At 35.4% G+C, this 25,486-nt stretch overlaps 1 protein-coding gene across 1 annotated transcript in view; it reads right to left on the reverse strand.

The window, feature by feature from the left end:
- UBR1 (ubiquitin protein ligase E3 component n-recognin 1) overlaps positions 1–25,486 on the reverse strand; it is a 131,137-nt gene that overhangs the window by 23,777 nt on the left and 81,874 nt on the right. The window contains exons 28-39 of the mRNA XM_026479892.4: positions 24,153–24,239; positions 22,985–23,166; positions 18,681–18,886; positions 17,194–17,287; positions 16,277–16,426; positions 12,649–12,746; positions 9,908–10,001; positions 8,680–8,828; positions 4,731–4,786; positions 3,603–3,699; positions 2,744–2,811; positions 941–1,091 (exon numbers count right to left, since the gene is read on the reverse strand). Of these exons, the coding sequence (XP_026335677.1) occupies positions 941–1,091; positions 2,744–2,811; positions 3,603–3,699; positions 4,731–4,786; positions 8,680–8,828; positions 9,908–10,001; positions 12,649–12,746; positions 16,277–16,426; positions 17,194–17,287; positions 18,681–18,886; positions 22,985–23,166; positions 24,153–24,239 (1,432 nt within the window). The remainder of the gene's footprint in view (positions 1–940; positions 1,092–2,743; positions 2,812–3,602; positions 3,700–4,730; positions 4,787–8,679; positions 8,829–9,907; positions 10,002–12,648; positions 12,747–16,276; positions 16,427–17,193; positions 17,288–18,680; positions 18,887–22,984; positions 23,167–24,152; positions 24,240–25,486) is intronic.

Raw genomic sequence — 25,486 nt, forward strand, 5'->3', positions numbered from 1 at the left:
CAAATAATACCACAATGAATAATCATGTGCATATATCCTTTCAGATTTTTGCCAGTATAGCTTTGGGATAGATTCTTAGAAGTGTCTGGGAGGTCAAAGGATAAATGCATATTTAGTTTTGTTAGACATTGTTCTAAAGTCACTTTATCTGTTTTCTGAATTACCCAACTATTCAAGAGCCCTTCCTGATCACTGATACCCAGGAACCAGACTTTGCTTTCAATTAAGGTTAGAGTCTAAGAGAATAACTACATCATAATTCCATGATGTATTATTATTCAGAAATCTCTAAGTGAATATTTGTTCAAAAAACATATAATGAATACTTACTTGGTATAACAAAAGTTGTTAGATACTTTAACTTTATGAGAAAATATTTTAAAATTTGAATGTTCCCTATTCAAGAAACTTGCAGTGGGGAAAGAGTAGAGAGAAAGAAGAACCAGGGAAAGAAGAACATTATAGAACTATAAAACAAGATACTATGGAACAAATGCTATAAAACAAAGAATTACCATTCTAGCTGGAGGAATCCAGAACGGTTTCATAAACAGGCTTATCAAAAGACTGAAAGTATTTAGGTAGGGACAAATGTTGAAGAGACTAATTCCCAACCCCGAAATTAGGAAATTTGAAAAAGGATATAGCAGGTCTAAATGATTCCCCTTATATCTGGAGAAGCCACAAGTTAGAGAATCAAGTGGTTTAGCTAATTATCCCTTTCGCAGCTCTTCTAACTTTTTATTTAAATAGCATCCATAGCATCCATAAAGAAACAAATGATCATTCAACAAGAGATATAACACAGAACTTAAAAATATAGATATACATATATATATATATACACATACATATATATGATTAATCAAAAGCATAATTAATTTTACCAATAAACCATGGGCAAATATTATTTACAGTTAACAATTGATGGGAGGTTTACCTGTGTCTACGGTAAGAAGGATCTGAAGCATGTGTGCCATGGTGATCAAATGGAAGAGATAAAGGTGGTTATAGGAAGAACTAACTGATGAAGGCTGCAGATCAACAGTGTCATCCCAATACAAGGATGGGAATGCCAACACAGCACCAACCTACGAGAGAAAATGGACATCAACGCGGGTGAACAAAGATCAGTATGAGCTAATCTCATAACCAAATGTTTCAGATATTGCAGCGTGTGTGTGTGTGTGTGTGTTTTTATAGCCACCATTATTTTTTCCTATTATTCAACAGAATATCTTAGAATATAGTGTATCATAAATGGAGAACAAAAGTCATCACCAAACAGGTTATCCCTTTGCTGAAACTTCTTGCTCTAGGTAGTGGTCTCAATCATGTCTGTGGCTCAGAAGATTCAACATTACAGTAACTTGGGGAGCTCTTATGTTTAACACTGACTCACAGGCCAGTCCAATCAAATCAGAATCTCAGAGTATAGGGCCAAGTTACTGGCTTTCTTTTCAAAGTTTCCCCAAAAGATTCCAAAAGAAAGGAGTGAAACCACTGGGCAAAGTCCTGGACAATGAGGGGTGGAGAATACTGGCTAACCCATATCCACAAACTCCATGTTCCCAACCTCACCAATGATCTCTCCAGAGAACGCATTTTGAAGGGAACAGAGTCACTGCAGGGATGGAAAACCTTTCTCTGCAAGAAACTCATAGAACTGGGGCACCTGGGTGGCTCAGATGGTTAAACGTCTGCATTCAGCTCAGGTCATGATCCCAGAATCCTGGGATCGAGCCCAGTGTTGGGCTCCTAGCTCACTGAGGAGTCTGCTTCTCCCTCTCCCTCTGCCTATGTTCTGTCTTTCTCTCTCTCTCAAATGAAGAAATAAAAAATCTTAAAAAAAAAAAAAAAGAAAGAAAGAAACTCACAAAACAGTTGCCACCTATCCACAGGTGTTTGGGGTAAGCCTAGATGTGTCAATGGTCTGGTCCCTAACACCAAATAATCAATATTTTAAGATAGTTCACACTGTCATTTATAATGTAATGCTTATAATATACTGTAAACAAGAAAAAGTCAGAGGAGGAAAGCACAATATTTATTTAGAAAAAGTCTGCTTGAACAGACCAACTAAATATAACTAACTAGGATGATACCTGTTACAAAATAAAGAGTAAATGTGCTTTTGTTTTTAAAGTGATTATTTTTAAGATTATTTATTTATTTTTTTTAAAGATTTTATTTATTTATTTGACAGAGAGAGAGGCAGCCAGCGAGAGAAGGGACACAAGCAGGGGGAGTGGGAGAGGAAGACGCAGGGCCCCGGCAGAGGAGCTTGACGTGGGATTCGATCCCAGGACTCCGGGATCACGCCCTGGGCCGAAGGCAGATGCTTAATGACTAAGCCACCCAGGCGCCCCTATTTATTTATTTTTGCGAGAGAGGGAGAGGGAGGGAGAGAGAGAGACAGAACAAGCAGGGGGAGAGGGAAAGGGAGAAGCAGGCTCCCCGCTGAGCAAGAAGCCCAGTGTGGGACTTGATCCCAGGACTTTGGGATCATGACCTGAGCTGAAGGCAGGCGCTTAACTGACTGAGCCACCCAGGCACCCTTAAAGTGATTTTGATGGTCTCAGTCAAATCTGCATCTATTTGTAAACAGAATGGACAAGAGACTAAATTTTATAGTTTGAACACCAATAATTTATAATCTTGAACAAAGAACATGAATTTGAATGAGGAAAATACATGAAATTATAAACTTGAAAGACTTAAAAAAATTTTGTTGAACACTTACCAAAACATGAAAGAGATCTATAGATAGGAGGCAAGGTGTATCTTCTGATTTTAGGTTAGGAAGAATAACTACAAAAAACCAAAACAAAACAGTGTATTTCATTCAGTAAGATAGCAATGTAGTTAAATATAATTCAAAACACCTAAAACAAAAATATAACAGGGTTATACAATACAGAAACTGTAAACTGGCACATCACACCTTTAAGATATGGGAACCACAATTAAAGATAAGTTAAACTGACAAAAACTTCCTAGAAAGCCTTGTATATAATTTAAGAGTTGAAAGATAAGATCCAGGAGGAAAAAAGGTAAATAGCATAACGGAAACAGAGATTATTCAATAAATATATGCTCAATGATGAAGAAGAATTACTTTTACACAATGTTCCTTAATACCTTTTCCCTAACTATACATTTCCAAATGTCACGTGATACATAAAATATGTGAACAATTTGGAGTGGGTAGCAGAGAGAGCATGCAGAGCAGTGCAAGTGAAATGAGGATGAAGAATATCTCCCTGATCCAGCAAAATTAAACCTATTTTTAAATGATCTATCCCTGTCATTGATCTCTTTTCTAACCAGATTAGGATACAAACGTGGATGTTGGTTCAATAAAGCCCCTAGGTGGGTATAAGGGATATAAGTTAAAAACATTTGGAAAACAACCTGAGTTTTAAAATAAGATTGCAGGTATTAGAGGGGCATCCACGTCTTCTGTTTTTTCTTTTGTAAAGCTGCTAGAGTGAGTGTTCAAAATTAGTACAGTGTGTTGTTTCCTAATGAAATACACTGCCAGAAGTGCAATGGAAAAGGACATGTAAGTAATAATATAATAATAATTCAGAGGACACTACCTGATAGGAGACGAATCAGATGTTTCTGTATCAGGACCTGGGGACAGGTAATCTTCTGTGCAATGGCAAACTGCATTAACGCTTTCAGACCGTTATGCTAGATTGTAAGAGAGGGAAAGATAAGAAGATAAGGGAAGATGATAGGCTGAAGTCACTCACTGTAGAACTCAATCCCAGGCTGCAAGAATTAGCTGCAGACTTATGTACTTCACATTCTTGGAAATAAATTACAATAATTTTAGTACTTACAGAAAGTTTTATGAACTCATCAAATTTTTAACAGATTTTCCCATGACAAAGAGGTATTAAAGCTATTAATTATTTCAATTCTCATTTAAGTACTCATTTCCCCCAGTTTCTTAAATGTCTGGACTAATTTACTCTGCTGAGGCCTGGGCAAAAAAAATATATGTATAGAAATTCTAAAATGATGGCAAAAAACCCCAAAAAGTTCCACTGAATACAGGAAACAGATCTTGGGCTTCCTAACCAGAAGGTCAGGAACTGTAGGGAAGCACATTGTGGACTACAAGCCCCCTGTGTCAGCTGTCAGGAAAGTAAGAGAGAAATGGCGAGGAGGAGGGTGGTCTAGGGAATCCTTTGTTGCCCACTCTGTTTTCGTGGGGCTATTTGTTGAGCACTATTTTCCAGGTTCCCTACAATATGAGGCTTAGGCCTGGAGATAGGAATATAGTCCTGTAGTGCCAAGATCTGCCCATCAAGGAGCCATGGCTTAATTTTATTCTTTAATTTACTATGATGATCCATTTATAGTTAAGCCAGCACTAATACTTAATGTTACATGATGGGGCAAAATTAGTGAGAAAGGAAAATGTAGGAGACACTGGGTTTCTGACCTGGCAATAAACAGAGTAGGGGGGAAAAAAGTAACTAAGTATCACCTGAAACCTATGAATTACATTTAACCACCAAGATTGAGTAAGCTCTCTAAAGGGCACAATGTTGGCCATTTAGTCTCCCGTGAGACTGAAGTAGCTTTAAAAAAAAAAATAGAATTTTGCTAATTTTTATAGAAAAAGGAGTGAATTTAAAAAATGTAAATTTTTTTTAGACTATACCAAAAAAAGCCTACCATGAGTTACACATACCCTGCTGGAATATACACACCTGTCTATTTTGAAGTGCTCCAAACAGAGGTTTTCCTTCATCTCCCAAGAGGTTTTCTCAAAGAGTAAGAAAAACACAAATAATAAATCCTGAATACTGCTACAATTGTATACTTGGTTTCCATCAGATGTTCTTTAACTGATTATATTTTTGACCAGATGACTTGTACTTTTCCCCTTCAAAGTTTCACATTTAAGTCTATGCCAAAATTTCCGAATTTTTCAGTGAGAAAATATTATGAGTAAATGTAGATCACTTACAAATTGTTACTATAAATAATAAAGCCCCTGCAGCTATCTATAGAGAATACTTGGGAAAAACAAAACATCCTGGTTCATTTTTTGTCCTTTTAACATTGCTTCATGCCAACAATTTTTAAACAAATCATTTTTATGTATAATCACAACCTATTTTGTTTTAAAATACATAAGACAGATGCAAGTAACTATTGCTCTTATAGGTACTATTTTTTTAACAAATTTATATATTTTATTGTATAAAAGTTATATCTCATTTTTTTATTATGTTATGTTAGTCACCATACAGTACATCATTAGTTTTTGATGCAGTGTTACATGCTTCATTGTTTGCATATAACATTCAGTGTTCCGTTGGGCAATACGTGCCCTCCTTAATACCCATCACTGGGCTAACCCATCCCCCTGACCCCTCCCCTCTGAAACCCTCAGTTTGTTTCCTGGAGTCCATAGTCTCTCATGGTTTGTCTCCCCCTCTAATTTCACCCCCTTCATTTTTCCCTTCCTTCTCCTAATGTCCTCCATGCTATTCCTTATCTTCCACATATAAGTGAAACCATATGGTAATTGTCTTTCTCTGCTTGACTTATTCCACTTAGCATAATCCCCTCCAGTTCCATCCATGTCAATGTAAATGGTGGGTATTCATCCTTTCTGATGGCTGAGTAATATTCCATTGTATGGACCATATATCTTCTTTATTCATTCATCTGTTGAAGGGCATCTCGGCTCCTTCTACAGTTTGGCTACTATGGACATTGCTGCTATGAACACTGGGGTGCAAGTGTCCCTTCTTTTCACTACATCTGTATCTTTGGGGCAAATACCCAGTAGCACAATTGCTGAGTCATAGGGTAGCTCTATTTTTAACTTTTTGAGGAATCTCCGTACTGTTTTCCAAACAACAAATGTTGGAGAGAATGTGGAGAAAGGGGAACCCTCTGGGGCGCCTGGGTGACTCAGTCATTAAGCGTCTGCCTTCGGCTCAGGTCATGATCCTGAGGTCCTGGAATTGAGCCCTGCTTTGGGCTCCCTGCTCCGCTGGGAGCCTGCTTCTTCCTCTCCCACTCCCCCTGCTTGTGTTCCCTCTCTTGCTGGCTGTCTCTGTCAAATAAATAAATAAAATCTTAAAAAAAAAAAAAAGAAAGGGGAACCCTCTTACACTGTTGGTGGGAATGCAAGTTGGCACAGCCACTTTGGAAAACAGTATGGAGGTTCCTCTTACAGGTACTATTAAAAAGGAATTACATTTATAGGAAAAAAAACAAAACTGAAAATACAAAAAAATCCCATGGATTCATACACATTTCACCTTGCTGGCTAGGGCATCTATTGCTATATTACTTGTATTTTCATTGATCTCTGGCAGCAGATACATCTATGAGTAAGGAAGGCTTATTTCCTATTTTCTTTTTCCAACTTTGAATAGACAGTAATAAAAGACGTTGTATATTGATTTCTTTTTTTTTTTAAAGATTTTATTTATTTATTTGACAGACAGAGAGACAGCCAGCGAGAGAGGGAACACAAGCAGAGGGAGTGGGAGAGGAAGAAGCAAGCTTCCAGCGGAGAAGCCTGATGTGGGGCTCGATCCCAGAACACTGGGATCACGCCCTGAGCCGAAGGCAAACGCTTAACGACTGCGCCACCCAGGCGCCCCAATATATATTGATTTCTTAACGGTAGTTCCTAACTATGCCAATACATCCTGTATATGTGTCTCCACACCCACAGGGAATGAGATAAGTTAGCTGCTTACGCACCAGGAATAAAGTACAGCACCATGACCCCTGGACGGAAAAAGCACTGTGAAAACAGTGTAACACAATAGTGGTCAAATAAAATCCAATTACTAGGTTACAGAACCACACAAAAAAATTCAGTCCTATTCTCCAGTGAACTTCTCATCACTTTTATGACAGAAGCTGTGAACTTTTAAAATGTAACTGTCTAAATATAAACTCCTGATTCCTAATGCTTGTCTTGCCAAAGACAGTAGAGTGTAAAATGCCTTCATCGAAAGTCTCAAGATACTTAATAGATCATGACTCTGAAAGAATGCTTTGTATTTCTTATCAATTTGTTAAGATTCTATTCTATTTAAATCTCACTCTTCCGGGGTGCCTGGATGGCTCAGTGGTTAAGTGGTTCCCTGCTCAGCGGGGAGTCTGCTTCTCCCTCTCCCTCTGCTTCTCCTCCCTGCTTGTACACTCCCTCTCAAATAAATAAATAAATAATCTTAAAAAAATCTCATTCTTCCTATTTCTCATTTTATTTAATCATAGTAAATATAAACCTGTGTCTTATCTTTTACCCATGATTTAAGTCTGACAGGTTTGGATGTAACTCTTAAAATCTGTTTAGGAGGCTGAAGCTGGTATGCAGGAAAGTTTTGTAAAGAAGTGGCTTCCCGCTATGTAATTCAAATCATGAAATAGTGTCTTGCTACAAAAATATATGTAAATGAAGAAAAAGTGGTAGACTGGGACGCCTGGGTGGCTCAGTCGGTTAAGCATCCGCCTTTGGCTCAGGTCATGATCCCAGAGTCTTGGGACTGAGTCCCGAATCGGGCTCTCTGCTCAGCGGAGAGCCAGCTTCTCCCTCTGCCTGCCGCTCCCCCTGCTTGTACTCTCTCTCTTTGACAAATAACTAAATAAAATCTAGAAAGAAAGAAAGAAAGAAAGAAAGAAAGAAAGAAAGAAAGAAAGAAAGAAAGAAAGAAAGAAAGAAAAGAAAGAAGAAAAGGAAAGGAAAAGGAGGGAAGAAAGAAAGAAAGAAAGAAAGAAAGAAAGAAAGAAAGAGAAAAAGAAAGGAAAAGGAGGGAGAGAGGGAAGGAAGGAAGGAAGGAAGGAAGGAAGGAAGGAAAGAAGGAAGGAAAGAAGGAAGGGAGGGAGGGAGGGAGGGTGGTAGACTCCATTAAAAACAACTGCCAAAATCTATATTGGAAAGGGAAATTGAAACTGTCTTGGATAAAGAGGACATAAAAGAATCACAGTTCTTATTCTTTTTCAGATATTATCGTATCTCATGACTATAGTAAGAAATACACTAATTTTAAAATCTAAGCAATTCTTCACTACTATATTCTTTTCTGCTCCCCAGCTTTCCTGAGATATAACTGACACATAACACTGTAAATTTAAGGTGTACAACATGTTGATTTGATTGCTACACTTTTATATAAGAAGTTTCAATACGGCAGGGATTTTGTCAGTAGGCTTCCCTTCTGACCTCTTAGTTCCTGCCTGCTAATCTGTCTCTCCTGACTACTTCAGTCTTCCTTTCCCTTTCCTGATAATGTTTTAGGTGACTTTGGTTTCCCATTCTTTTTTTCTCAAGGTGTAAAAGAAACAAAAATTACTGAACATTTCTGGCTTGATTCTTCTTCCTTTGCTTTTCTTGATTTTCTAGTGTTATAAATCTGCCAGCTTTCAAATATAGCTTGCTTCGTGCTATACCTTTCAAATATTTTGAGCTTATTTTGCATATGGCCAATACTGTAGTTAAAAAGGAATTGACAGAAAAATTCTCAGACTAAATGGCATCAAGCCACACTAATATAATGAAATCCTAATAGTCCTTCAACAATTCGAACTATTTTAAGTGATCAAGGAAAAAAAGGAAAAATTTTGGTCAATCAATGTTAATTCCGTTTCTATGAACCCTTTAAAACAGTCTCTCATAGGCTTTACCAATTGCCTGGATAGTGAAAGCACACGTGCTCCAGGTCATCATGGGGATTCGAGGATCCGTTTCATCAGGAGGTACTTTCAGTCCAATTCTATAAATTGTTGTAGCAAAGAGAATGACCATTTCCTTGATGCTATTAGAATATTTTATCCTAAAAATAAAATAAGAAAAATTTATATGGTAATTTAGTAAACGGGGTTACTTACTGAGAAGTCCAATTAGGTATCGAAGTTTGTGTCTATAATTAACTCCTTTTGACAAAGTAAACTGCTCTTCTTCAAATTAGAGATTAGAGCCTCTGAAGATTTATTCATTAGGAAAAAATGGCAAAAGCAGAACTCTATCTCTTATAGGTAGAAAAATAACTCTTACAAAATGATAATGGCCCATATAACTGTACTTTCTGTAAAAGATGCAGTAAATAATCACAGCAGAAAGGATCCAGGTCCAAATTAAGGATGGACTGGAGAGAAAGAATAAAATTCAGAGGAAACAGATCTGACCTAACAAGTTTTAGTCTCTGGAAAAGGGACTCAGTGTTAACAGGGGTGTGTGTGTGTGTGTGTGTGTGTGTGTGTGTGTGTGTATGTGTGTGTGAGAGAGAGAGACAGACAGAGAGAATATACCTTGTACTTGGAGTGATACTCTGGTTTCCTGAACTTCCTTTTCTAACAAGTATTTTTAATAACAATGAGATATGTAATATAAAAAAGGATCACAACTAAAAAAATGTACATAACATCTATTAAATAATAACACCTGATTTGGATACATTATATTTTTCAGTGTCTTCACGTTAAGTATTTTTCCAATAGCCTTATAATGTAAGGTAAGAGGCTACTGTTTCAATTTTACCAACATGAAAAATGAACTGGGGATTTGGGTGACAGGAGACTCTTCAGAAGTCAGATGGCAGGTTAGATATGACTTTAATCAAAGTCTCTTAAATGCTGCTCTTATTATAAGCAGGACTATAGAGAAATGGCATTTTTGTTGGTCAAAAATGGTTAATTATAGACACGGTTCACCCTAATACATAAAACCACTTAATTTTATTGTACAAATAAAACTCCAGGGAGAAAGAAACAAGATAAAAATGGGGTAAAGAAATAATTTTACAAATAAAGCAAGAAGGAAGGAAGGAAAGATGGGAGGACAGAAGGAAGGATTACTCTTCACTCTTATTTTCACAGCCATTTACAAACTTCTCTTAACTATTTAAATACTTACGAAGGCTGAATTCCAAAACTAAGGATAGAATGGAACTCAAAAGTGGAATCGCCCATTCCTTGATCAAATAAGACTGGAATTGTTGGGTTTTCTCCTTAGAAGTGAAAAGGAAAAAGGAAGAAAATCATGAGGGTTTGGTGTGACACACACTTTTCTAGCATTTTAAAATTATATATGACCATTTTAGAAAACTTAGAAAATGTTAATAAGCAATAAATGATCATTCAAAATTTCTCTACCCAAATAACATTTGGGTTATCCTCTTCTGTTCTCCATATGAATGTTACACATACAGATTTTTTTATAAAGACAAAATCTATAGACTGTTCTGTATCTTAGTTTTTCACCAACAGATCTATAAATGTCTTTCCACATCAGTAACTCCACCTTTATAGTTCCATTTTTAATGGATGCATAGTACTCTAGTCATAAGGCAGCATACATTAGTGAATAAGAGCAGAGGCTCTGGAGCCAAGCTGCCTAGGTTTGCATCCCAGCTCTGCCACTATTACTAAGACCTCGGGTGAACACTAACCTCTTTTTGGCTCCATTTCCTCAACAAATTAGGATTGTTGTTCCCTTATATGAAACTAGTTGTCTTTTTCTGATTGCTTTTGAGATTTTTTTCCCTTCATCTTTGGTTTTTAACAGTTTGGGTACGATCTATGGTTTTCTTTCAGTTTATCTTTGAAGTTCACTGAACTTCTTAAATATGTAAGTTTATGTTTTTCACCAAATTTGGGAAGTTTTCAGCCATTATTTCTTCAAAAAAAATTTTTTTTCTGTACCATCCTTTTTCTTTTTGGGACTTGCAGGACATAAATATTGGATTAAAAAAATTGGGTCCATATGTCTCTAAAGCATGTTCTTTTTTTTCCCCCTCCATCACTTTTCTATTTTTCAGACTGGAAAATTTCCACTGATCTAATTTCCAGTTCACTAACTCTTATGCTTCCCATCTCCATTCTACCACTGAGCCCATCCAGCTAATTTTCATTTCATACAGTACTTTTTTCAATTCTATTATCTCCGTTTGGTTCTTTTTTTAAATAGTTTCTACTCTTTTCTGCCAAGAACTCATATTTTTCCAATCATTTCAAACGTGTTCACCTTTACTTTTTGTTTAATGATTATATAGGTGCTTCAATTTTTTTGTCAAAAAAGTTCAATGTTAAAACATCTCAGGATTGGCATTTGATTGTTTTTTTCCTTGAGAGTTGGATGCTCAGTAATTTTGGATTTTATCTTGGATATTTTGAGTATTATATCGTGAAGTTTTGGTTCTTGTTAAAATTCTCTGGAAAAATGTGTCTTTCTTTTTATTTTAGTAGGCAAACAACCCAGGTAGGTTCAGTAAGTTTTGTCTCACTGTGTATGTTGGTTCCAATGTTAGTCTTACAGCCTTTGCTATGCTGTTTGGCTCTGCCTGTGCATGTACTACTCAGGGGTTAGTCTAAGACTTAAGTGGTGGTTTACTGCAGCTTCATTCTCAACCCTGTTGCTGTTTCTTTGGGCCTGTTCTAAACATGTGCATCTTGGAGGCAAGCCCAAGATTCCTGCTGGTTTCAAAAACAGATTTCCCTTCTATAGCTCTCTCCTCTCTGGGATTTCCCCCATATTCTCTAGCTCCAAGGGGCCCTTTTTCCAGTTCCTCTGGCCAAAATGACGTGTTTCTCTCAGTTTTAGTATCCTCTGTTGTCAAGCAGATTCAGGTGACTGGGATTACCTGTGGGGTGAAGCTATGAGTCAAAGACAGAAAAAACTCATGAGGATTCACCCTGCCTCCTTTGAAACACAGAGGTCCCTTTTTTTCCAGTTCCTCTGGACAGAGATACTGGTTTTCTCTTGGGATTTTATGTGTCTATATGGCCACCATGGCACTGTAGCTCCATGACTGGGGCTGACCTCAGGAGAGGGTCAGAAAATGAAAAAACAAAACAAAACAAAACAAAACCACAACAGGAATTCCTTTTATACTCTCCAGTTGTAAAGGGCTTCTTTTCCTGATCCTCTGGCCAGAAAGAGGGGATCTCTCTTGAATTTTTTGCTGTTTATGCCCATTACAAAGCTCTGTGACTCAGGCTATCCTGAGGTCAAAGCTGGGAAATAAAGGAGGAAAAAACCCAGGAAACTCATTGCCAAGCATTCTTCAAATTTTGACTTGCCTCGTCAATCTGCCTTTTTTTTTTTTTAACTTCTCAGAGTCTTTTGATAGGCTTATCTCTCAACTGTAAGGAATATATAAATGAGGTAACAATTTTGAAATTTTTGTTTTTGTTATTAATAACAACATAGTAACAAAATTAGTAACAGTAACAGCTAATGCTTATACTATGTACCATGCACTGTTTCACTTTACAAGGATAACTCAATCCTTCAATTAGTGAGATAGGTACTATTATTATTCCCACCTTGCAAATAAGAAAGTTGAGGCACAGAGAGGTTAAATAACTTGTCCAAGATCACGGAGACAGTAAGCGATGGATCTAAGATTTAACTCCAACCAGTGTGACTCCAGATTAACCACTGTCCATATTGCTTGCCAGTATGAAAATTATTTAATCAAGTAAAGTGATTTAAGCCAAACTTAGTCTTGGCTTTGAAAACCTTTACTTCCTAATACAGAGTCAACAAATCTGTATTGGCAAACCGTATTTTAGAGCAGTAAGTACTTGAGAAAAAATTAAAGACTCTGACACTTAAATCTCACACAGCTAAATATAAAATAATTTTAAGCAAACCTTTGGCATGTTTCATATTATAACCTGATATTCTGGCCAGAACAGTCTGTATCCATTGTGCCAGGGTCAAAAGTTGAGCAAGAGCTTCTGCATTCTCACTGAAAAATGACATTTAAAAATTATTAAGCCATTGGCACAAAGTCAAACTGAAATGATGAACTTGTAGAGTCTTTCTACTATGGATAAATGGCTGTTATAAAAAAGTCAAATTCCTTCAGATTAACTTCCTAGGTCATAGAAACGTATATGTCTAAAAATGTAGTTTCAGCATCATTTAGAATAGCCACAATATGGAAGCAACCTAAGTGTCCATTGATAGATGAATGGATAAAGAAGATGTGGTATATAGACACAACAGGATATTACTCAGCCATAAAAAAGGGTGAGATCTTGCCATTGGTGACAACATGGACAGATTTAGAGGGTATTATGCTAAGTGAAGTAAGTCAGACAGAGAAAGACAAATACCATATGATTTCATTTATATGTGGAATCTAAGAAACAAAACAAATGGAACAAACAAAGCACAAAAGACCCATAAATACGAAGACAAACTCATGGCTGCCAGAGGGGGCGGGGAATGGGCCAAAAGGGGTGAAGGGGAGTGGGAAATACAGGCTTTTAGTTATGGAAAGAATAAGTCATGGGGTTGAAGGTACAGCATAGGGAATATAGTCAATGGTATTGTAATAGTGCTATATGGTGCCAGATGGTAGCTACACTTGTGATGAGCACAGTATAACGTACAGACTTGTCAAATTACTATGCAGTACAACTGAAACTAAGGTAATATTGTGTGTCAACTATATTTCAGTAAAATAAACAAATAAATAAAAGTAAAAATGTAGTTTGGGGAGGGAGGAGAATTTTAAAAGTACAAGGAATAAGATAGGCCCAACACCTAGAAGTAACAAATGTCATTAAATGGAATCACCATTCTAGTCACTCAAATAAAAAACTATGTGTCATCACTGATTTCTCGGATTCTCACAGCCCACCCTCAAACCCAGCAGCCAGTCTTGCTGGTTTTACCTTCTAAATATATCCCAAGTTGATCACTTCTTTCTACCTCCACTGTTACTACCCTAATCCAAGTTACATTATCCCTCACCTGAACTATTTCAATACATTAACTGTTCCTCCTGCTTCCATAACAGTGCTTCATTATTATCTATGTATTCATTGTGTAACAGCCAGAAGGATCTTTTAAAATGTATCTGGTATCACTCTTCTGTTCAAAATACTCCGATGGTTTCCCACCACACATAAAATACTATGTATTTTTAAAATACATTCCACGCATACTGCCTTTACGCTGTGCCTCAAACATGCTGATGTATCCTTACTTCAGGGCATTTGCTCTTTATATTGCCTGTGCTTGAAATTCTCTTCTTCCAGAGAATAGCACTACTTGTCCTTCACTTCATTCAGGTCCCTATCCAAATGTCATTATCCCAAAGAAGAGCTCCCTGATGACTGTGTCCATAGCCTCACGCACCCGGTCTGTTTCTAGCCCTTTACCTTGCTGCTTTAGTTTTGTCATAGTATTTCTCAATACTCAACACTTTGTATTCATATGTTTATTGTTGGTCTCTCCTTTCTGTAATACAAATTCCATAAGGGCAGGGACCTGACCCAAACTTTTATTAACAACCAAGGGAGACTAGAAACAATGTTATTAAAAGGGACTGTTGAAAGGACAGTCTTGAGTGAAGTGAAAATATATAATGAACTATGCCAAAATTCACATATCTGGACATAAATTTGACCTGAGAATTTTTTCAGTTCTCAGAAAGTGTATTATGATTGGTTATGACCAATATTCTTTAAAAATATCAGTTTATTACTAGTTTAAGTTTTTTATACACTCTCAACTTTCACATCTTAGATTATACTCCTGTTGATTTGCCAAAAACAAAAGAGGCAAATATATTCAACTACATAGGTAGGTTCAAGGGCCTAATAGAAATGTTACGTATAATTATGTATTTCGGATCCTAAGTAACAAAGGTGTTACTACACACTAAAAGTGTCACAGGGTTCAAAGAGACCCAGTTGTAAGGATTGGTCTAACTTTAGAAAGGACTGCCCTGAAGCATCCTATTCTTTTTTTTTTTCCCCCGAAGGTTTTATTTATTTATTGAGAGAGAGAGAGAGAGAGAGAGACAGCATGAATGGGAGGGAGGAGGGGGGAAGGGTAGAGGGAGAGGGAGAAGCAGACTCCCCACCAAGCAGGGAGCCCAACTAAGGGCTCGATCTCAGGACCCTGAGATTAAGACCTGAGCCAAAGCCAGGCGCTCAATGACTAAGCCACCCAGGCACTCCTGAAGCGTCCTATTTGTAAAGACATCAAGGGAAGTAGGTGCTGAATATTCCTTTAGAGAATAATTTACATGTTTAATAGTCCTTACTTGGAAACCACTGTGTAAAAAAGGCTTCTACAAGCTAACAAGAAGTTGGAAAAGTCACTTAATTTTATTATGATTTGTTTTATTTTTGTCTTCATGTGTATAGTTAGGTAAGGCTTTGGAGTCAGGTGTGGGTTCAAATTCTGGGTCTGTCTTGGGACAAGTAAAAACTACTCATGGTCTCCAATTCCTTATCTTTTAAATGGGAATAACAGTACCTGTCTTTATTAGGCTATTTGAGTATTAAAAAAAAATAATGTAGCAAGTGCCTGGTAGAGTGCCTAGAATATATCAATTATTCAAAAAATAAAAGATAAATGCTTCCGATGCCACCTTCTTCCTAACACATGACACTTTATGTCCCTATATGCTGAGTAGAAGACAATTTCCAAATCAGGTTTTCTGATGACCTGGAATAGTAGAGATAGAACAACTTCTTATTGACCCTGATTGCCAAGCCTATCACCCCTGAACATTCTGTTGTGTAAACATGTTAAAAGTCTTATCAACAAAATCATTTTCTTTAGCAAAACTTAGGCAAATTATTACAAATTCATTGAGTTTTAAGAAAATAACAATAATAATACTGTTATCAAGTACAACAGTGACAACATAGAAATATACAATTGTTACAGTTATCATAACAAATGAATAAATTTGCTGTTAAATTCCATTTACAGATGGTCAGCATAGAAACGTGTAAAAACTTAGTCTAAAAACTCAAAAGCTATCCAAAGATACACGATGAATCTAGTTTTTATTTTTCTAGCTAACATTTTGTCCATGTATCTACAGCTAGAAAACTGGATCTTCAGAAAAAACAGAATTAAAAATAATAATACAAAGACCTTTAGAGAAACCAAATTCTGAAGAGTAATTCTAATGGTGTCAAAGGACTATATGAAAGAAATGAATCTTCTCAGCATCTTCTCTCCTTATGTGAATGCTTAAGCTAGAGATCCAAGTTTTCTATTGCTTTCATGGCTGTTAGAAGATACACACAACACACAGATTTGAGTTAATGAACATTACAGCTATTTTAGAGACCCAAAACTGGGGATTTTTATCGTATTTTAAAGGTAGAATAAAAGTTACGAAAAGAAAAAGTATTACTTACTTTAAATAGCAAAAGAAACTAGCAATCTAATCAAAACAGACACAAATGAAAGGATTAAAGACAGCTTTTAAAAAAATTAACCAAAACATGAATTAAAATATACCTGTTTATCCTTTGAGGTTGCAAAGGAATAATGGGGATCACAGTATTACACAGAGACTTGCAAAGAGGGCAAAGATATTCTCCACTCTCCAAATCAAAAAGGTCAACATGAATGCGCTGCTGAGAGCTCAGTTGGACAGCTTCAAAATACCTGCAAAATTCCAAGGCATATGTCCATTCAGAATGATACATTTATCTTTGTTCTAATCCAAGTGACAAAAATTTGGAATTTTTGCCTCAGTAAAAGTCTTTAGAATCTACATGCCCCAATACCCAAGCTACAATTACAGAAGAAACAGGATACCCATTCTTTTGGGGGCAAACTGGAAGACACGTCAGGGCACAAACAAATTTAAAATAATCCTACTGAGTCATAACATGGCTCCTAACCCAAAAGCATGGAAATACAATATAGACACTACTTCCCTAAGTTTCCGATGGCTAACTATAAGAGTAAAGGCCATTACAGGAAAATGATGTATTTTAATAATGCCAAAAGGGTGAACTCTATACAAAAGATTTCCTAGGAATTATATTTCTAAATTTTTCTCTTTTAGAGGTGTCCTATTTTATCTCAAAGGTACTTTTTACTCTATGTTTTCAGGGAAATGAGATTTTTAGGAAGAAAGATGACAGCTTCTTTTACACAAATACTGATCAAGAGCAACCAACTAGCTTACTCCATAAGTACTTCCTCTCCAGGAAGTACAAAGGAGTAGTGAAAATTTAAAGTTGATAACTTTTTAACCCATTTCTAATGGTGATAATGAGTATCACGCAAACAAAATTAGTAATTAAAACTGCTTCAATTATTTACAAAAAAAGGAAGGAAAGAAGACATGAGAAAACATTCTTTTGTGGCCTTTAGTGAACTTCAATTATTCCTAGTTTCTTTCAAAACATGTCAGGAGAACTTACTTCTGCCAGCACACTGCATGCATTACATGACCACAGCTTCCTGTGTAAGTTCCATATGCCAAGTCTGGATCCATGAAAAGTGGGTCCACGGTTTCTGGTACAGGAAGACAAAAAGAGGAGGTATGTATTCATCTCCCCCATGGTCATAAAATGGAAAAAAAAAAAAAGAGATTCTCAGGTCTAAATTTCTAACCATAAACTTCCTTAGGAATTTCCTACTAAACTGTCATAGTATCTTGGTAGCAGAAGATATATTCTTAATAGTAAATAAAAATTTTAGAGAAAAATAAAAAGCTCGACTTCCAAGTAGGATTTAAAATTAGTATGAATTAATGACACCCTGCATTTTTGATTTGCATTTTTATTCTGAACATTAGGTTTAAGTTGCTTTGTCTTAGTTGTTGAAGTGATCTTCTGTGATTCAAGCACAATTTGCTTTTGCAATTTTAAGAGTAATTTCAATTACTTTTTAAGGGATATTTAAGGCATTGTAATCTACTGGATAAATCCAAAAGCAAAGATGAAGTGGTTCAAAATCTGGTTTCATTACATATAACTCATGGCCTTGGGCCTTGCCTCAGTTCCTTCATCTGTAAATGGATTCAATATTGGTACCAAACTCATAGAGTTGTTGTGAGGATTAAGCGAGTAAATACACAAAAAAGCACTTAATAAGTGCCTGGCATACAGTAAGTAATCAATAAATGTTAGTCTTTTTTATCATTATTATTATTATTCCAAGGGTATGTTATAAAGCAGCTAACTCTGATGCAATGTAAAAAAACAAAACAAAACAAAAAAACCCTAATTAGTGTCCCTGTCAAGAAAGCATGAATCTAATCTTGAGGCAACAATCAGACAAATCCACAATGTAAGACACTGTACAGAACAATAGGTCTGCATTTTTCAAAGAAGTTATCATGAAAAAAAAGGGCTAAGTGACTATTTTAGATTAAATTAGACTAAAATAGACATAATAAAAGCAATGCATGAAACATGTCTGGATCCTGAAAAAAGAAAAGTCTAGCTAAAAAAAAATTTTTTTTGAGGGCGACTGGGAAAATCAAAACATGGATTTTACGTTAGGTGATGTTCCTGAATTATTATTCACCTTTTTAAATGTTATAATGGTATGACAGATGTAATAGATTATCCTTAGTTTTAGAAAATGCATGTGGAAATATTTAGGGTGAAAGTCATATGCCTGCATCCTACCTTCAAAAGGTTCAGCAAAGAGAAATGGAGATAGGGCGGAGAGAGACAGACTGAGCAATGTGGCCAAGTTAACAAAAATTACAATTAAAAAATTAAACAAAGGAGCCAATGTGGCATGTAAAGACCTAGAGTCCATTTTACACATGGATAAAATGTGATCTGACTGAATAAAGCTAAATACAGTCTCATTCCCAAACTTCTTTCAATACTTTTTCTAATTATAGAAGTACAAAAAGAAATGCTCGAAAGGATATTTATTAAACAATACATACCCCCTGAGAGTTCTATAGGTTTTCCCCTGTTCTGCGTTAAGGCGGTGGATTTCTGGACACAGGCCGATAATACCATGGCATTATTTTCTATTTTCACCTCTTGTTCTTCTTGGCAGAGGATGCATGTCAGCACCTCCTTTTCAGTAATAGTCGGACCCCGTTTAGGACCCAAAGCAATTCTAGAGTAGTCACTGACTGCTGGGGTGCTACCAAGAGAAACGACCAGAAATGAGGACACAAATTTTGGTCACTTGTCTTTATATTTTGGTAGATTTTAAGTAACTGCAGGGCAAGAACTTTAAGAACAAAAATAGTAAAATAAAAATGATAACTTAGCAATAGTAGCTTAAAATCTTTCCCCTTGATTTTTCTGACTCTTATCAGTTAATTTGCTTATTAGAAAATACATTTTGGGCTGCCAAGTGCAGAAAAGCAGATCACAAAGTAGACTGTATAATTATACCTAATTTATTGTACCAAGAAGCTGGCTTATTAGTTTTTTCTGATTATAAAAGTAATACATGCTTACTAAGGAATTTTGGAACATCTAGAAAAGTATAAAGAAGAAAATAAAAAGCATTATACACTCACAACCTAGAGATAACCATTTGTATATTCCTGTCTAGTTCACTATTTATAACATTCTTTTTACATAATTAAGATCATATCATATTTACAGATTTTCATCCTGCTTTAGTCACTTGAACCTTAACTGTTTTCTCATGTCATTAAAATTTCTTCAGAAACATTGTTTTTAAACGGCTGCACAGTACTCTTACTGTATGCGCTGGTAATAGTTTTATCCATTCCCTCCTTTTAGGCATTTAAGTTTCTATTCTATTTTCGTAGGCATTAAAATAAAAAGTTACATCTTAATGATTTAGCAATTCTTAGTATGTACTCAATGTGTGTAATAATAATATAATAACAGCAAGTATTTATAAAGCACTAATTGCAATGTGAGGCACCGTTTCAAATACTTTATATTACGTTAACTCATTTAATCTTTCCAACAATCCTGAGATAGGTCCTAATATTACCTTCCATTGTTAAGATGAAGAAACTGAGGCCTAGACACAATAAGAAACTTACCTAATAACTCATCACTATGAAGTAGTACAGCCAGGATTTTACCCATGTGATCTGACTTAACAGGCTATGCTCTGAACTACTCTGCAATACTGCCTCTTTACCTGAGCAAGAAGCTTCCTGAAACGTCACAGAACGTTCAACAAACTGGAAATAACTTAAATGTTAATCATCAATGTAAATGAAATTACATAATACAGAATATTATGCAGTTTTTAAAAGGTGCAGTTTAAAAAGCTAGGTGTGATACAACCTCATAGGAGGTGTTCAGCAAGAAGTGGGGTAAGGTTTATTTTTTTGGTTATCATAAGGACTAGGGGACATTACTGGAATGAGTGGATGAGGAGCTAGAAATGCTAACTGTCCTGCAATTCACGGAGCATGAAAAAGAACTGCTGCCCAAATGCCAAGACTGAGAAACACTGAGCTCGTTTTGTACATAAGAACATGTTGCAGATTTCTAAGTGAAAATGACAAGTTGCAGAATGACACATACCACTTATGCAAATAAAATGAAAGACTGAATGAACTATATAATTTCTATAGTTACATATACTTATATGTAATAACATAATAGCCATTCTGACAGGATAAACATAAAACTTATAATCAGAATATCTTCTGAGGAAGGGCAGAAAGGGGTCCTGGATCTAGGTTAGTGCTCAAACAGAACTTTAGCTCTATGTCTAACATTTGATTTTTAAAAGGAAAATGTGCCAATATAGCTGTGTAATTAAAATTTTGTTTCAAAAAATGTAAGAAAATATATTTGTGACTTTGGGATTGAGAAAGCCTTCTTAAGATACAAAAAATTAAAACTCTAAAAGACTGATAAATCTGTCCTTATCAACAATGAAAACTTCTCTATGGCTAAACTTCGTAATTAATGTTAAAAGAATTAGGGACAAAATATGGGAAACATGCAACAAAGTTTAGTATCCATAATTTTAAAGGACTTCTAAGGATCAGTAAAACAAAAGCAAAGTACCCAACAGAGATGGGCAAAGGATAGTAACAGGTAATTCCCAGAAGACGAAACACAACAGACCAGTGAACAATCATATGAAAAGATGCTCAACCTAGTACTAACTAGTAATCAGGGAAATTCAGAATGGCACAGATTTATAATGTTGATTATTTAATTTTTTCAGGTACTGATAATAGTAAGTATTGGTGAAAATGAAGGAAACAGGGACTTTCAAAACCGCTGGGAGTATGAATTGGTAAAACTACTCTGGAGGACATTGTGGCAACATCTATTAAAATTTCAAATAATTATGACTCAGCCCTTTCACATACTAATTCCACCCTTGACAAGTACTTACACAATTGTACAAGAAGGCAAATATAAAAAGGTTCTGACACATTGTTTATAATAAGGGAAAATTGGAAAATAAGGGAAAATCAACTTAAATGCCCCAAGTCTGATAAATAAAATACTGTATATACACACTATGGACTACTATGCAGTAGTCATAAAGAATCATGTAGAATCTACACCATAGATCTATATGCAGTGACATGAAAAGATTTATAAGACACTGTGTAAAAAGCAATCTGCAGAACAAAAGGCATGGTAAAATAAACTATTAAAAAACACAAAACAATTTATGTGCACATTAATAAATGCACAGAAAGAGGTACAGAACAAGAGTTATTTATCAACAATGGTTATCCGTGAAGAAAGATAAGGAATGTAGAAGATGGTCAAAGGGAACTTACTGTATTATTTGAATTGTTTTCAATGAGAACACGGTAATTTTATGTATGCAATCAATCAGGCAATAAAAAATAAAGAATAAAAGTATTAAGGCCATTAATTAACTCTGAGCACATACTTGCTTATATCCTCTTATTTGGATAAATATATCTAATTTCTTTACTCTTTCATTACTTTCTAAACAGTATGTTGCTAATATGTAGTATCTAGAGGGCTAGAACTTGTTAATTGTTTAAAGTTTTGTATTAATTTCTAGTTTTATTACTATCATCAGCCAAGGATACCTTAACCTTCATATCTTTTTTTTAATCTTTAAAATATATAATTTTTATTCTTAGTGGTCCTTGTTAGCATATTCAACTTCAGGACTACAGATATATAATGTATAATGTTTCTACTGTTATTGCAAAGGCAATTTTCTAAAACTATCCACAACACACATTGTTTAAAGAGCAGTGGAAGCTTATTTTTTAAAAATAAGCCACATGAGGTATTTACAATAATTTTAATCAGAATGCTATCAAAAGTACCCTTATTTTGTCTCCTTTTCTCACTGTGACCGTATAACATCCCACAAAGTATGAGTCCTAGCAGGTTAACTGATTTCCCCAAGAGCACACCACAGTGGGACCCAGATTTACTGATTCCCGTTTTCTAATGTGCTATCCATGACCACAACCATGAGCACATTGTCTTCTTTCTCTTTAAGAAAAAAAGAAAAATAAATATAAACCATCTTTTTCAGATGAAGGATTTTTTGTTTTCAATCTATAATAACTGCAGTCATTTTTACATGAAATCATAAAAATGATGTGGGATATTTGAACTGATACATAAATGTGCATCTAAAAAACCCTGTGCAATATGTAACACACTCTGTAATACGTAATATAAAAGAAAATTAAGATAAGTTCAAAGAAACACAAAAAGTACAATTAGTACTTAGATTTTTTTTTAACATAAAAAAATAAATAAAAGAGCCTGTGCATACAAGATAACAGAAGTTGATCTAATTTTTGCCATTCCCATTTTTTATCTTCTTCTTCTTTTTTTTTTTTTTTTAAAGATTTTATTTATTTATTCGACAGACATAGAGACAGCCAGCGAGAGAGGGAACACAAGCAGGGGGAGTGGGAGAGGAAGAAGCAGGCTCATAATGGAAGAGCCTGATGTGGGGCTGGATCCCAGAATGCCGGGATCACGCCCTGAGCCGAAGGCAGACGCTTAACCGCTGTGCCACCCAGGCGCCCCCCCATTTTTTATCTTCTTGTGTATAAAGCCTCTCAACAAACTATTTGTGCACTTGAACTGCTTATGAACATAAACTTACATTCAATAAATACCTTAAGAGCTTTCACTTGTGCCTTTCCTTTGTTTAAAAATAATGTAATTTCCCTTACTATAAAAAAAATTTTGGAAAAATTTTATTTAAAATGAATATGTCCTTTTTTCTCCAAAAAACTGAGTTGCTAATTTCTAGTTTTGCTTGGTTTACCTCTCTTCCTCCATAATGGAGTCTTCTTTCCCAGACATTTCTGAGGTGCTGTCATACATGAGTTTGTGAGTTTCAATAAAGTTTTTCTGTAAAGCAGACATCTGAGCCATGATCTTCTGGCGATGCAGTCTAGCAGCTTCAGCTTTTCTTTTCCGCTCTGCTTTCTCCTTATCATGAGTAATCTGGGTATTAAGAAACCACAAAAATTAGGTAAGATCCATTGTTGAAATTTACATATACTGTTCAGTCAGGCAAAATTTCCTAGAGTAAGAGTCTGATAAAATTTGATCACCGCTTAAGCCTAGATTCAATCTGATGTCTCAAAATAAGTATACAGGCTCCATCATATCATACAACTAATTGAGCTTTTGATTGTTTCAATAATTCAGTGTAAAAGCCCCAAGCACCTTAAATATCTAATAAATTGCCTTTTATACTCAATGCAGGTAGATTAAGAAATAGAGTTAAAAGAAAAAATTTTTAAATCATATGTCAATCATTCAATCACTGATATTTAATCAATTTTACCCAACTTGATGATATCTAATAGTTACTACTATATGCACTGCTAAGACTGAGAACTTAAACATATTACTGAGATGTATGATGTCTTTTTATTGTTTATATCTAACTTAAGTCCAGTGTTTTTCTTTTAGGAGGGATAGTTAAGTATCACAAGTAATAAAAAAAAAATCACAAGTAACAATATTCTCAAAATTTTAAGATTAGAATCATCAAAACCTGATTTGTTATATTATAGAAATTTGTAACCTAAATATTACTGCATTTCATTGAATCTAAGATGTACCATTATCTTATGTTCTAGTAGGAAAAGGATGTGGCTGATTAAATTATAAGAAGTCATTAATTATAGGATATACCCAATTTCAGACATCAGAATATTTTAAAAATTAACAAAATATGGTATTTCCAACAGAGCTCCACTGTACATCAATTTCCTCTGCTTTTATAAAATACATATATTATATTGGACAACTATATGTCAAATACTAATCCCTGTGTTATAGAAATACAACGAACAAAAGAAGATGGACATCTCACAGACTTTACAACAAACAGGTTCCCTCTAACAAAAATCCAGCAGCTCTCTTACACTAGTAAAGTTCAAAGACAGAGAAGAACATCACCATTTTTATAATGTTATTACCTCATCATTCTTAATAGATTCTGATCCTGATGTAGTTGCTACAATTAAACAGGATTTTTCTCTTAATCGCTTCACTGTGTCAAACATCTGTGAGAAATGGATGAAATGTTAAAAGAAAATTTGGTTAGAGTGACCAGAAACAGAAAAATTCACTAATTTGATTTTGTCATATGTCACACCAAATGTCTTTGACTTAAACCTGACAATATATTCACACACACAAATAGTTACACATGTAAATAGTTATATAAATAGTTTAAGTATATAAAAAGTGACTCCTATGACAAACACCTCCCCTCACTGATGAGCAATATACCTAAAAAGGAGGTTGCAGGCAGTAAAATCAGCTGATTCCATCTGCAGATATGAGCATACCTCTACTTTTGCCAGGGGAAAAATTTTTTTTTACTTTAAAATAACATTTTTAAGAAAAAGACATATAAAGACAAAAAAACAAAATGGAAAGTGAAACCCCCTCTTCCTGATGCCAGTTGCTCTCCCCAAAATTAAACTAAATTAAGATGATTAAGGGGCACCTGGGTGGCTCAGTTGGTTAAGTGTCTAACTCTTGACTTTGACTCAGGTTATGATCTCAGGGTCATGAGACTAAGCCCTGCGTTGGGGCTCCACTCTGGATGTGAAGCCTGCTTAAGATTCTCTCTCCCTCGTCTATCCCTCTTCTTTTGCCCCTCCCCTGACTTCTCTTAAAAAAATTTTTTTTGGGGGGCGCCTGGGTAGCGCAGTTGTTAAGCATCTGCCTTCGGCTCAGGGCGTGATCCCAGCATTGTGGGATCAAGCCCCACATCAGGCTCCTCCGCTAGGAGCCTGCTTCTTCCTCTCCCACTCCCCCTGCTTGTGTTCCCTCTCTCGCTGGCTGTCTCTGTCAAATAAATAAATAAAATCTTTAAAAAAATATTTTTTTTTGCAGAAAAAAAATTCAGAATATATATTTCTCCATATTTACATATATTTTCATCAAATGCAACCCTACCATACACACTGTTTCCTATCTCTCTTTTTCACCTTAACATTTACCTGTGAAGATATTTCCACAATAGCTTATATAGATGAGTCTCATTCTTTTTAACAAAAACCAAAGTTTCAGCAATAGGATGGTACATCCACAAAACTTATTTATATTTTGAAGGACTCCCATTCTCATGTGTAAAAACCTCCCACAAGGAACTTACAACACAACTTTATATTAAACATTTGGGGAAAATACCTAATGATTGTTAAGAGTTGATGCTTGTACTTTTTGTATATTTTGACAATGAACTTTGGTATTCTAAAAGAAAATAAATTTTTGGAAATAGATCTTCAATATATAACAT

The sequence above is a fragment of the Ursus arctos genome, unplaced genomic scaffold (assembly GCF_023065955.2).
Source record: "Ursus arctos isolate Adak ecotype North America unplaced genomic scaffold, UrsArc2.0 scaffold_36, whole genome shotgun sequence".
Lineage (NCBI taxonomy): Eukaryota > Metazoa > Chordata > Mammalia > Carnivora > Ursidae > Ursus > Ursus arctos.